Here is a 12,671-nt window from a genome sequence, read left to right as displayed (position 1 = left end):
TTTTGTGTAAAAATATCAAGTTAAATAACTAGAGATATATGTAGTCACTATATTTTAGTGATGATCCTGGTTGTAATTAGGTAATGGTAAAATAAGTTTCACCAACCTTTTTAAAAAAATTTTTAAAGAGAATTTCAACTTCCTTTGCTAACCTTTAGTAAAAAAGAACATGCTGTTTCCATCTAATATTAGTGTAACTAGTTGTTTGAGTGATGAGATCTGCTTACAAATGTACAGCTTGTATTTTAAATGCTCAGTAGTGACCTGAGATTTATGAATATGGCTTTGACAGTACCTGTGCTTAGCAGAGTCCTTAGATTTGTGTGGGTTTGCAGAGAAGCAGGCAAGACAAAACATCCCGAAATTGCTGTTTCCAGGATATGATACTGTACAGAATTAAACCTGGTCATTGGCAATTAGTGGAAGCTTCTTCATATTTAGTTATTTTCCCCAATACCAAGTGTATTCCTGTGGTCCTTGGACTCCAGGTTGGTCCTGAAGCCCTGCTGTATTTACATGGTGATGATTATATTCTCCTGTGCTGTTTGCCTGTGTGGGCACAGGAATATTCCCCTTTGCTGAAGTGGGAGAGCTGATGAACATTCATCATTGCTCCAACGTGTTGGAGGGCAACCAAAGTTTATTTTTAGCACATTTACCCTTAGAGAAGAAATTTTACAAACATCCATGCATATACACCTATACACGTGCACACACTTCAGTTCTTTCTGAAAGGAATTCGGGACTAAGAATGTAAGAGCTCTGCTTTTACCTCTCGGCTTTGGCGCCTCTTTTTTCTGGTAGAGGAAATGTTTGACAGTCATCAATAAAGGATTAACCAAACACGTCTCGTGTGTTGATGCTGGCATAGTAGGAACTTTTCCAAGATGTTTCAGGCCTCGTTCTCTGGTTTGTTTAAGGGCAGAGAATAAGGTCACAAAGGAAATCAAACCCTGATGTGGAGAAATGAAACATGAGGCCTACTGACTTCTAAAAAACATTTTAAATAACATTCTCTAAGGTTTCATTTTATACTGAAGGCAGCTGTAATAAGTTTTGGAAGATGGTGTAAGGTTTCTATTAAAGAGAGATTTTTGCTCGCTGTTTTTGTACCCAAATGAAGGAATGAGGGAGATGGAATTAGAGCTTACTTAGCATAAGGTGAGAACCTAAAGGTTCTCTCCAGAACTGTGAAATACTAATTTATGTGTTCTGCTGTGATTTACAAATTAAAAAATATGAAACTGTTCCTAGATCTTTGAAAATGACACGCATAGCCATGGGATAATTTAGTAACTGCAACACAAATGCACTTTTTACCACAAGTAAAGTAAGGCTGCTGCTTTTGTAGTGTGCTGCCAGCATAGCCTCAGTGAATAAATTCCCAGTAGATGTTTGCTGCATGCCAAATATATTGGACTGCATAAAAGATCCCATTGTTCAATGGGCATCATTATTTGCTATTATACTCACAATGTTTGCTTGTGAAACAATTTATTGGGAACCAGTATGTTTAAGAAGGAACGCTTGGTTTGAAATTCAGCTGATTTGGCTCGTAACGTCAAAGCTTTCACAGTATAGAGCCTCCAAAAATAAACATTTAGGCCTGCTGGTTTTTACTCACCTCTGAAAGGATTCCTGGAGCAGGGGAGAGCGGAGAGCTGAGGTTGGGCAGTGAGCATTTAGCTTCTAATTCATAGAATCCTTTAGGTTTGAAAAGCCCTCTAAGGTCATGGAGTCCAACCATGAACCCAGCATTGCCAAGTCCTCAGTTGTCACATCTACACGACTTTCAGATGCCCTCTCTGGGCAGCCTGTTGCAATGCTTTGACAACCCTTTTGGTGAGGAAACTTTCCCTAATATCCCATCTAAACTTTCCCTGGCACAACCTGAGACCATATCCTTTTGTTCTGTCACGTGCCAGAGCTGAGGATGAGGTCCCATCAGCGCTGTCCCCAAAGACTGTGCGTATCACATCCACAAAATTGGGCTGGGAATGCTCTCTGGGCACCCAGGTGGTCCAGGGCTCAGTATATCCAGCAATGTGAACTTGACCGAAAATATTTGATAAATGCTTCTGCAAGTGCATAGATTAAAAGCTGCATTGGCTCACATGAAATACCCTGCAGTTTTCTGGAGAGTTCTATATTTCCCTGTGTCTTGCTCAGAATAAGAAGTAGCGTTTCTGCTGCTGTGTCTGGGTAAAGCAGAGAGCAGTGATGGTGATGGGACTGGTCAGAGCATTTTAGAAGGTTGAGCTGCCTGGTAAGTGCATCCTGCACAAGGAGTTTCACTGCTGAGGCTTCTGCTGCTAGTTCTGAGAAATTCCCTTTGGTTTATTTTAGCACACTAATCAGTTTTTAAAATTAATCTATAATAATATTTGTTCTTTATTTGTGAAGGTTTAGTCAAATCAGAATGTTTTAAAACTCTGAGGTACTTACTACTATAGCATTAAAAAAAAAAAGGAGATATTTTATTTAATTGTTGCTGAGTTGAAACTGTGGAAAATGTGTAAAGTTTTTAAGCGTGGATTCTCTCCCTCCCCCCCCAGATGGCTGTTCTTTAAATTACAGTTGTAGTGCTCAAGTCATCATCTCCTTTGAACTGCAGTTTTTGTTACACGTTTTGGCTGCAGTGTTATTTCGGAGGAGTCAGCCAACAGGCTTACAGGGCTTTTTGGCTCCGGTTCACTTACAGTTTTCTTGGCAGCTCCACTTATTTATGCATCTTTATTTCTCTCTCTCTCTCTCCCTCTGTTTCTTGCTCCCCCTCCGTGCCCGAGCAGAGCGATCCCCGCACCGGCCCATCCTCCAGGCCGGGCTCCCCGCTAACGCCTCCGCCGTCGTCGGAGGGGACGTGGAGTTTGTCTGCAAAGTCTACAGTGATGCTCAGCCCCACATTCAGTGGATAAAACACGTGGAGAGGAACGGCAGTAAATACGGGCCAGATGGGCTGCCCTACCTGCAGGTGTTAAAGGTGAGGCTTTGCGGATGGCGCTGCCCTTCTTGGAGGGAATTTCGAGTTCTGAACTTGTTTTTGGAAGCGGAGGCGTTCGTGTTGCAAACGAAGCAATAGATAAAAAATTGGTTGTCTAAATGCTAACTGTGCAGCTTATTTTACTCTTTTTTTTTACTTCTGTGAAAAGTCCTTCGTCTCTGAATGTTTCAGGCGCAACTTATTAAAAAAAAAAAAAGTTGAAAACCTTCTTAAAGAACATCATTGACATTTCTGTATGAGTAGAAAGCATCCAAAACATACCTGGGACAATCTGCTTCATTTCTTTCATATTCCTTCAACCCCTTTATTTCAAAGTGACGTGGCACCTGCTGCCAAAAGCTTGCTGGCAGGGCTGGGTTGTCTGGATGCTGAGCCTGCAGAGATGTCTGGTTTGTTTTTTTTTTGCACTGGTGTATCAGCAGTGTCATTCCTACCAGCAGGCGTTTTGAGCAAGCCTGACCAAGGAAACCCCAAAGTTTTTCGAGCTGGCATTGCCAAAGCTCAGTGTGCTGGCAGGCAGGACAGCCAGTTCTACACCTTCCTATTCCACAGTGTACCTGCCCAGGTGATTTTTTTTTTTTCCCCTCACGCTGCTGTTTTCTAACTTTTCGTGTGATGCTTTGGACGTAAAAAAAATTCAAAAAAAAAAACCTCGGTAAACCCCAAACCTTCAATGTTTTGACGCTGATCCCTGTCTGAAGCGGAAGCCTCGCTCTGGTGACGCGTTGGTGGTGGGACCATAGACAGATCGGTGCGGGTTTTGGGCAGCAGTGACGTTGTTCTCCTGTGTTATTGGTCTATTCTAGCACTCGGGGATAAATAGTTCCAATGCTGAAGTGCTGACACTGTACAATGTGACAGAGGCGGACGCTGGAGAATATATTTGTAAGGTCTCCAATTATATAGGGGAGGCCAACCAGTCTGCCTGGCTCTCTGTTCTGCCAAGCGTACAAGGTAACAATGTTTTTTAAAGCAAGCTGGATGTAGAAGCTGGAAAAAAGTGGTGCTTTGGGAGACTGCAGGCAGCTTGTAGGATACTCTCTGGCCTTGTGGTCTATGTGTAATCCTCCTTGGGTGATGCAACTGGTGTTACACCAGCAGCCATGGAAAAATTCCCACAATATTCTCTGTGTACCATAAGCTCTGGTTTCTTTGTTCTCTCCTCGGTGTCTTGGTGTTTGTGTGTTTTATGTCCAGTTTTGGTGTTAATTCTGCACACCTCACAGTTCTTGTGTAGGGTTCCCATTGAATAATGCAATTACAACCTAATTAGTGCACATTTATTTATATATATACACATAGGTATGTGTATATATATATATTTTTTAAATATTCACATAAGTACCCACTAAAGCGTAAGTCAGGCCAGTTTAGTCACTTACAGTTTCCCACCTCACCTGTGACTGTGCAGGGTTGGGAGGGGTTTCCAGTTGTTACTCACCTCTTACTGACTGCTGGTTACTCAGCAGTAACAATAAATACTGGCAACCGTGTGACTACAGCTCACGACTAAATTTACTCCAAAATTGTCTGGTTAAAAGGTATTTATTCCTTCCTCGTGTATTTCAGTTCTTGAAGGGAACGGGAGACAAAAAGTAGCAAAGATTAATTTCTCCAAATCTCCATCACAGAGGCCTTGATGCTGCTGCCCTGCTGTGCCCATCTCAGGACAGCTGGGAAGTTGCAGGTCTAAGATTTACTCCACTTGCATGAGTTTGGATAATCACTGTGATTTGGTTTGGTGCACAGTGACTTGTCAAGACAGAGATTTAGCAAATTTGAAAGATGGCTAGGAAAAAAAAAACCAGAAACATGCAGATTTTTTTTTTTTAAACTTTAGTATGTAGAAAAATATATTTTATTTCCATCTCAGTGTTCTCAAGCCTTTGGAGTCTGTTTTGCCTCTCACCTGTGAGAGCCACAACTGATTGTTTTTGAACACGGGTTGAGATACCTTCCACTGTGCTTCTGAGCAAATATTAGCAAATATTACCAGGCTTGAGATTAAAATGAGATCTGGCAACACTGCACAACTCACAATAGTAGTTGCTACACAAAAGTTTTTGAACAACTTTGCATTGGTTGATGCAAGGATCATACAGTGCTTAAGACTTCTACTAAGTTGTGTCTTTTGGAGCAGAATTCACACCTTTTTTTTTTTTTTAAAATCCTTTTAGAGGATTACTATATGTTTTTATAGTGAATTCTTTCCTCTCAAACAGGTATCTACATGTGAAGGATCTCACATTCTGTCCTACTTTGTTTTCTCCTTGTTTTTCTTTCAACTTTCTTCCATTAAAACAGAAGAAGGAAAAAAAAAACCAACAAAACAACAAAACCTTTGTGGGTTAATTTTTCCATGTCATTTGATTGCATGCATGTTTAGCTGGTGAGTTTAGGTCTGGTGAAGGGTGTTGATTACTTTTCTGAGGTGAGCTGGGACCTGTTGGTAAACGCCTTTCGGATGAGGGATTGTGGATGGGGAAGGAGCTTTGCATCTCTCCACCTCTGCCTTTCCAAAGTGCAAAGCCCCGTGGCTCCATCTCCCCTATCCACAAGAATTCTCTCAGTGTCTAGCTTTTTTTTTTTTTTTCCCTCTTGCTTCCCTCTTGTCTTTTTTTTTAGGCTGCCGGTGTTAACACCACGGACAAAGAGATTGAGGTTCTCTATATACGGAATGTAACTTTTGAGGATGCTGGGGAGTATACATGCTTGGCGGGTAATTCTATTGGGATATCCTTTCACACTGCATGGTTGACAGTTCTGCCAGGTATACACTGCTCTCTTCCTGTGGTTTTTCCTTTTTTTTTTCCCCCACTCCCTTGTTGATTGCTGCAGAATTAGCACAGCTTCTGTCTCAAAAAAAAATTAAAAAAAAAAAAAAAAAAAAAAAAACCACTTTTACAATGATTTCGGTTTGTTAAACGCAGTTGTCTCAAGCCAATCGATTGTTTTGTGGTGTATTTGGAACTTCGAAAACATAACAAAAACAAAGAAGAGGGGCGGGGTAGTGTGTGGCTATTGCACTTACTGAAATATTTTTACTGTTAAAATCTGTTAAATTGTTCATCAGAAATGCTAAGGAACTGTGTTTCTTTAGCACTTCAGTGAGACAACTGAAAATCAGCACGTAAATCATTGTAAATTTTTTCAAGAGGATGAAATTCCGTTTGTTACGAAGTTTGGAACAATTTGGCCACCGGTTCATTAAAATACCTGAGCTATTCAGTGTACTTAAAATCACTTTTACCTGTCCTGCAAATCTGGAAATTCTAATTTCAATGCCAATGGATCACATACAGAAGCAGTGCCTTTCCATACCTTGGGAATCGGCTCCGTGCATCTTTAAACATTGCATGCTCTAAGAAAACAAGTAGTCATTTGCTTTTACTGCAAAGCATGTCTTGCTGTTCTGGTGCTGATGGCGTTTCTGTCCTTAAAAGAAACAAACATCAATGTGCTTTATTGCCTGAAAATTGTTATCAGCTGTTAGAAGATGTAACCGTAGCTGGTTTTGACACTAGTCAAATTTTCTCATTTATAACTGCTGGCAGCTGCCTTAGGAGTTCCTTTGGAAAAAAAAACCACGAACCACCTGAGTTTTGCTGGGTCATCTTGTGCTTAACATTTATTAATTGTTTATTAATTTATGAATTAATCCCGAGTAAAAGGTACGAAACCTGCATGTGCGTATCGCTGAGGTCCATCGTGTGGGAGTTAAACATTCCCACTCTCTGCAGATAATTTCTTACCCTTGATTAAAATACATTGAACGAGGCAGCTTGATTCCATCTCACTGTTAAATGGACACTGAGCCTGTGTGGGCTGTTACCAAGCAGGCAGAGCAGTGTTTGTGTAGAGCTTGCTTCTGCTAGCAGTGTTAGCATTTTGCAAGTGCTTGAACAGCATTATTTTTTTTTTTAACCAGTTTTCTTGAACAAAGTATTTTTATAAGCCTAGAAAGGCACAAGAAAATTTCAGCTTGAACGTGCACTGCTTGTGGAGTGCCCACTGATTGCTGTGGAATGCTGTTTATCCGGGGGTTGAATCCCAGATAAGGGATTAGGGACAGTGTTTGCACATATAACTGTCTTGGAGATAATTTCAAAATGGTTTCAATCAGAGTAACAGCTTTGTAAAACCACTCCCACTAAAATCTAATCTCATAGACCAGTAACCACTGATGAGGTTACTTGAAATACAGAGTCCTCACAAAAGAGGACTCATTAATTAACATGTTGCTTTTCATTTTTCTCTTGAATTATGATTTTTAATGCAGCACTGGGCTCCTCAGAGGAGCTCAGGGAAGTTGGGCATCCAACATGAAGTACAACAGGTTAAGCAGCTGGACAGCCAGGTCCTGAAATCCTTCTGAAACCCCTGAGCGTGGAGAAATGATGAGGGACTGATTCATCCTCTCTTCCCTCTGTATTTTGAGATCCTACTGAAAATTTTGGGTAAACAAGCAATGCAGACTCAAGCTGAAACGTCCATTTGCCAATTTAGACACTTTTTCTTTTAGGCTAGCTAATTCAGTGTTTTAACTTTAGATATGTTTTCGTGTGGTTCAAAAGAATTATAGAAACTTTAGAAGTTTGACTCCAAGTAACAAAGTGAAGCTGAGCCTAGTTTGAACAGTTTTTTTCCTTCCCCTTACAATTATTCTTGATCATGCAGTATTTCAGTGTGTGTATCTCCCTGTGTAGGCAGACACGTGCATATGTCTGTATGTGTATGCATAGGCACACAGTCTCACACTCAGTGGCAAACTGAGAAGTCAAAGCAGTGCTCTAGAAAGAGAAATTACTCTCAGATTGCAAGATGGCCTGAACATTCACACTATCCTGAGTGTCACACACAGCCCCTGCAAGAACCGATTATGTCTTACCACTCCAACTCGTCCCGCGTGCTAACTCTGTGGCATGATTGTTCCCTCCCGAAAACTTCCCAACGCAGCTCCTGAGAAAGAAAAGGAATACCCTGCATCTCCAGACTACCTGGAAATAGCAATTTACTGCATAGGGGTCTTCCTGATCGCCTGCATGGTGCTGACGGTCGTCGTGTGCCGCATGAGGAACACCACCAAGAAGCCGGATTTCAGCAGCCAGCCCGCCGTCCACAAGCTGACCAAGAGAATCCCTCTGCGCAGACAGGTAACAGAAAGTAGATAAAGAGTTTGAAAAACTTTTTTTTAACCAAGCAACTCAAGCCAGCACATCCTCCCTCCCTCCCTCCCTCCCGGAAGCTTTGGGAAGGGGAATGCAGTGGGAATTATATGCCTGATTGCGGTAGGGGTGGGATTTTAATCTGGTGTGGGAAGAAGGGGCACCTTAGCTCAGTGGTTGGTCTTTCAAGGCAGGGAAATCGGGGCAGGGGGAAATGTGAAAAAATGGAGTAGGTTCTGTATTAACAGTCTATAGATGGAAAAAATGTATTTAAAGTATTTTATGGCCTGATCCCCCAGCTCGTTGAAGTCAATGGAAAAAATTTTGCTGACTTAACGGACTTTGGAACATAATCCTATTTAATTGTGTATTTGCAGTGTTTCTAAGGTGATTATTATTGTGGTAACTAGGTACCAGATACAGAGGGTACTTTTCAGGAAGAATTTTGAAGACCGAGGGGAGGGAATTTCATAGCTAAGCATCCAGAGAACACCCCAAAATAGAAAAAAAGACTGTAATAAAGTAAAAATAGGGGAGATACTATATCAGATCTTGGACAGTTTGATTAAGATGTTGGTGCTTTTGAGCAAGGAACAAAAAAGCAAATGTCAGATTTAAAAGGTGCACAACAGCATTGCATGAAATATGTTTTGTGATGGTTTGTGGCTGGCAATGAGCATTTCTGGAGAGGGCAACACCACAAGCAACAAACCAGCTGAACAAGTAACAGGACTTTTGTCTTTGTCACAGGCCATCACTTGCCAAAACAGCCTCCATTCCCCCATGCTCTCCTCTTCTGAAAGACTTGTTTTTTTAAGAAGCTGGAGATTAACAGGTTTTGATTTGCTTGCAGTAGATCTTCAAGAACAGACCTCTGCACCCAGTAAATCCACCCTCAGCTTTCAGCCCTGCAAGGCGGGGGATCATTTTGGCATCTGAGGCTGTGGTTCACCTTGTCATCCAAAATAGGGACCATCTAGAGGTGTTGGGTCCAGGCTCTGGTCTTGGGGTTTGGAGATGAGGGTTCAGTTTGGGTCTGTCAGCACCGTGAGTGAGCGATGCAGAATTTCTGCAGATTGTTTTTGCAGCCTGTCCAGACTGTTGTCATTGTCTGAGTAATACAGGTACCTTAAAAATCCTTCCTCAGCGTGGGTAAGTGTTTGAGATTGGATGCACGGGCACACAGAGTGGGAGGTTTTGAACAGTGTTGCTTTTTCCTGAACCCATGTTTTCATGGTTTCTGAATCTCCTTGGTTAACAATACCAGGGAGTAGTAATGCTTTAGCCTTCTTCCTCTGAAGGCAGTATTCTACAAAATCTTAAAGTTGGGGAACATGAACTTTGTCCAATCTGAAAAATATTTGGTTCTTTTTTTAATGACCAAAAGTGTTAATTCTTATTTTTTTTCTGACTTTCTTTGCCACTTTGGGGGTTTTGGTTTGGGTTGTTTGGTTTTTGTTTGGTTTTGTTTTTTTTGGGGGGGGGTTTGTTTGTTTATTTGTTTTTGTGGAGTTTTTTTGTTTTGTTTTTTATTTCATGATTTTACTCATTTGTCTGAATATCACTAGGGTGGAGAGGGACTTTTGACTCTGTATCAGAAGGAGTGATGAGAAACCCTCAGCTCAATTCACACATCTCTGGCTAGAAATCTGTGTATCTTTCTGGACAAAGAAGGCTTTTCAGATGTTGTATATTTAGCCAGAGAGAGAGAGATCCATATCAGCTGCTCAGATAGAAGACATTTATTAGATTTCTGCCTGAATATAAAAGCATCATAGTGACTCAGAGATAAGTTGATGGCATAAAAAATACCTCAGTTTTGGTGTGAGCTCAGTTGTGTCAGTGGGAAATGGTTCCTCAGGGGCAGTGTTATTTCACTGTGTGTGACAGCAGTGCCAACCACTGCCCTCACTTCAGCTATTTATCATTAAATGATGCAATATGGACCTTCTCCAAAGCTATTGTTTTCACAGAGGGAAAAAAAAAACAACACAACTATCTTACAACATGTTTGTCATGTTGGGTTTTATCTTTTTGGTTCTCCACATTTTCTTAGCTGAAATGGCATTTTGCTTTCAGAAGTGGGAATAATTTTTTTTTTAAAAAAATCATTTTTTATTTGAATATACAGATGCTATTTCAACCCCTAAGAAAAAATGCCACTACTCTCAATTGTTCCTGGTGCTGTTTTGTTAACAGGAGCTTCTCATTGAAGGGCTCTGTTTTTTCATCTTCATGGAGCAGTGAAGACAATTACGAGTTATGAGCAATCTGTATTTCTAGTTTGATGGTTTCACTGGTCAGGTTGCAGAGGCAGGATGAGACAAGTCCCCAAAGACTTGCTTGTCAGAACTGGAGATTCCTAAAATTTTAGTTAGCATCTCCTTGGTCCAGAGGCTGCATCTTTTAAAGTTTTTAAAGTTCTTGCATCTTTTAAAGCTGGTTTTGGATTTCAGAACTGCCGTCACAAATGAAGAATTGGAAAATAATCCCTGTTTTATTTAATGGCTGTGTGTGTGTTTCTGGATTATTCACCTCTGCTGTGTTGTACCACCAAGCTTACTTGGTTTCAGTTTATTTGTATTTCAGGGAGCTGTATTTGAAGCCCGGTGGGGTTTTGCCACTAAACCTTTATTTATCTGTTGATCACAGAAGGTTCTCCCTTGCCTCTGTGCCGTGTGTGGGAGGAATGGAGAAGGTGGCTGGGTTGGGAGGATGGGTGAGAGCGAGCAGGGACGATGCTCGTGGCAGGTAGATGGTGAGAACGGGGCAGAGATCCAGGGCTGGGCGATGGGATTTGTTGGAACTCCAGAGAGATGAGGCCATGGACTGGGAAATTCCTGATGTTGTTTGCAAAGCTCTCTGCTGCCAGGTCGGGGTCCCCAGGGGTGTGGGTAGGAAAATAATCCTGGTTCACAGGGAGACATCTGCACGACTCTGATGCCATCTCGTCTAAGCAGGAGAAGGGTCTTGCTGAGAATTTGTGGTTTGGTTTGCAGGCCTGGATTCCCCCACACTAGAACTTACTTTTAACAGATAAATTATACTTGAAACAGGCAAAAAGACAGTCCCCATCTCTTGTGACTCGCCCAGTCAAAGTTAAGTACAAGTGTTTGTCATTTTTTTAGGGCTACCACAGTCAACCTGTCAAATTTGGGCACCCTCAGCTGTGTTTCTTTAATAGAGAGCAGTGATCTTTTTATGCTTAGTATTTATAATACATTCCCATTAATTCATGTCTAAAGTTGCTGTTGAGTCTAATCCTTCATAAAGATGCAATGAGCCTATTTGTGATGAACAGAGAGTGATTGGTTTAAAGTAAGACTTGAGCTCACCCAGCAAAATAGGTAATTCAAAATGATTATGGCAGCTGGAATCTGGAAAGAAGAAAAGGAATCAGGGAAAAGGAGAGTGATGTAGTGTTTCTCGTGGTATTGAGCTGTGAAAGTATCGTTTATTGTAAGGAATAGACTGTGAAATACAAAGATTAATACACGACCATCAGTAGGATAGTGTTGAAAGGAATTTACCCTAATACCTATTTTATTTTTATTTTATCCCTGAATTTCTCTATGTGGAAGCCATTGTCTTGCCTAGCAGTACTCTTAGGACTTTATTTTGTGTAGAGCTGTTTCAAAAGGAGAGCTTTTCGTGCAGGGGGTGGTGCAGGTGTTTTAAATATCAATATTTAACATTAGGGTCACTCAGTTTTGTGTAGTGCATTTCCCTAGATCTGGTCACTCAGGTGGACTGTTGCTATCAGCAGCTACCAGCACTACTTACTAATTACACATCTACATATATGCATGTTAACTTTTATAGCAGAGCCTTCACAAAGACTGACAGTTATAGGAAATCACTGCGTGGCTGCTAAAATCTCACAGCCTGGGTGCCAGAACTGGGCTTCAGGACATGGTATGAGTTATCAGCGGAGGAAAACACCCTTCATAATCAATTACAGACAATTACACACTGCTCTGCAGCTGATTTTGCCACGTGGCATTTCAAGATTCCAGCAAAGATTTGTTTGTTTTAAATGCTCTGCTGCTTAGAAATGCTTGTAAAGCATTAACTGAGAGCTGATTAAACGCAGCCAAAGGAAAAAATATGTTGTTAAAATGGGGATATAATCATGCATTGATGCTGGAGCTTTGGACACAGTGGGCTTTTCTCCATCCCAAGTGCAGATATGGAGCTAAAGACCTGTCTGAGGCTGGTACTGTTCTTAGTTCTGTCCTCCTAAAAGCAGAGAGGAAGCACACAGAGAGCATTTTCTGGTGGAGGTCTGCCTTCCTGTCGAGGCTAACATATACCATAATAGGTCTTTCAGTGCTCTGCTCAATTCAAGCTGACTTCTGCCTTCCTTGCTCTAATTAAGCACTCAAAATACCTCTTTAGTGTAGAGTCATCACTTAAAACAGGTGTCACCAGCATGCTGAGTGGACCTTGAAGGTGTCTAATTCACCCACATCGGGTTAACCTGCGTGGTGAGGGGTTGGAGGGCC

General features: G+C 41.3%; 1 protein-coding gene across 8 annotated transcripts in view; it reads left to right on the top strand.

Moving 5' to 3' along the window:
* FGFR2 (fibroblast growth factor receptor 2) overlaps positions 1-12,671 on the top strand; it is an 81,833-nt gene that overhangs the window by 47,980 nt on the left and 21,182 nt on the right. For 5 of the 8 annotated variants that reach the window (XM_050335293.1, XM_050335277.1, XM_050335285.1 and 2 more), the window contains 3 exons: positions 2,790-2,980; positions 5,627-5,771; positions 7,958-8,161. In XM_050335293.1, the coding sequence (XP_050191250.1) occupies positions 2,790-2,980; positions 5,627-5,771; positions 7,958-8,161 (540 nt within the window). Of the gene's footprint in view, positions 1-2,789; positions 2,981-3,807; positions 3,956-5,626; positions 5,772-7,957; positions 8,162-12,671 lie in introns of all 8 variants that reach the window. The other 3 variants (XM_050335319.1, XM_050335268.1, XM_050335328.1) reach the window with 2 other exon arrangements.

Source organism: Myiozetetes cayanensis, unplaced genomic scaffold (assembly GCF_022539395.1).
Source record: "Myiozetetes cayanensis isolate MyiCay16 unplaced genomic scaffold, myiCay2020 scf10, whole genome shotgun sequence".
NCBI classification, from domain to species: domain Eukaryota; kingdom Metazoa; phylum Chordata; class Aves; order Passeriformes; family Tyrannidae; genus Myiozetetes; species Myiozetetes cayanensis.
The sequence above is the reverse complement of the archived record's forward strand: the minus strand, read 5'-3'. Positions and strand labels throughout refer to the sequence as shown.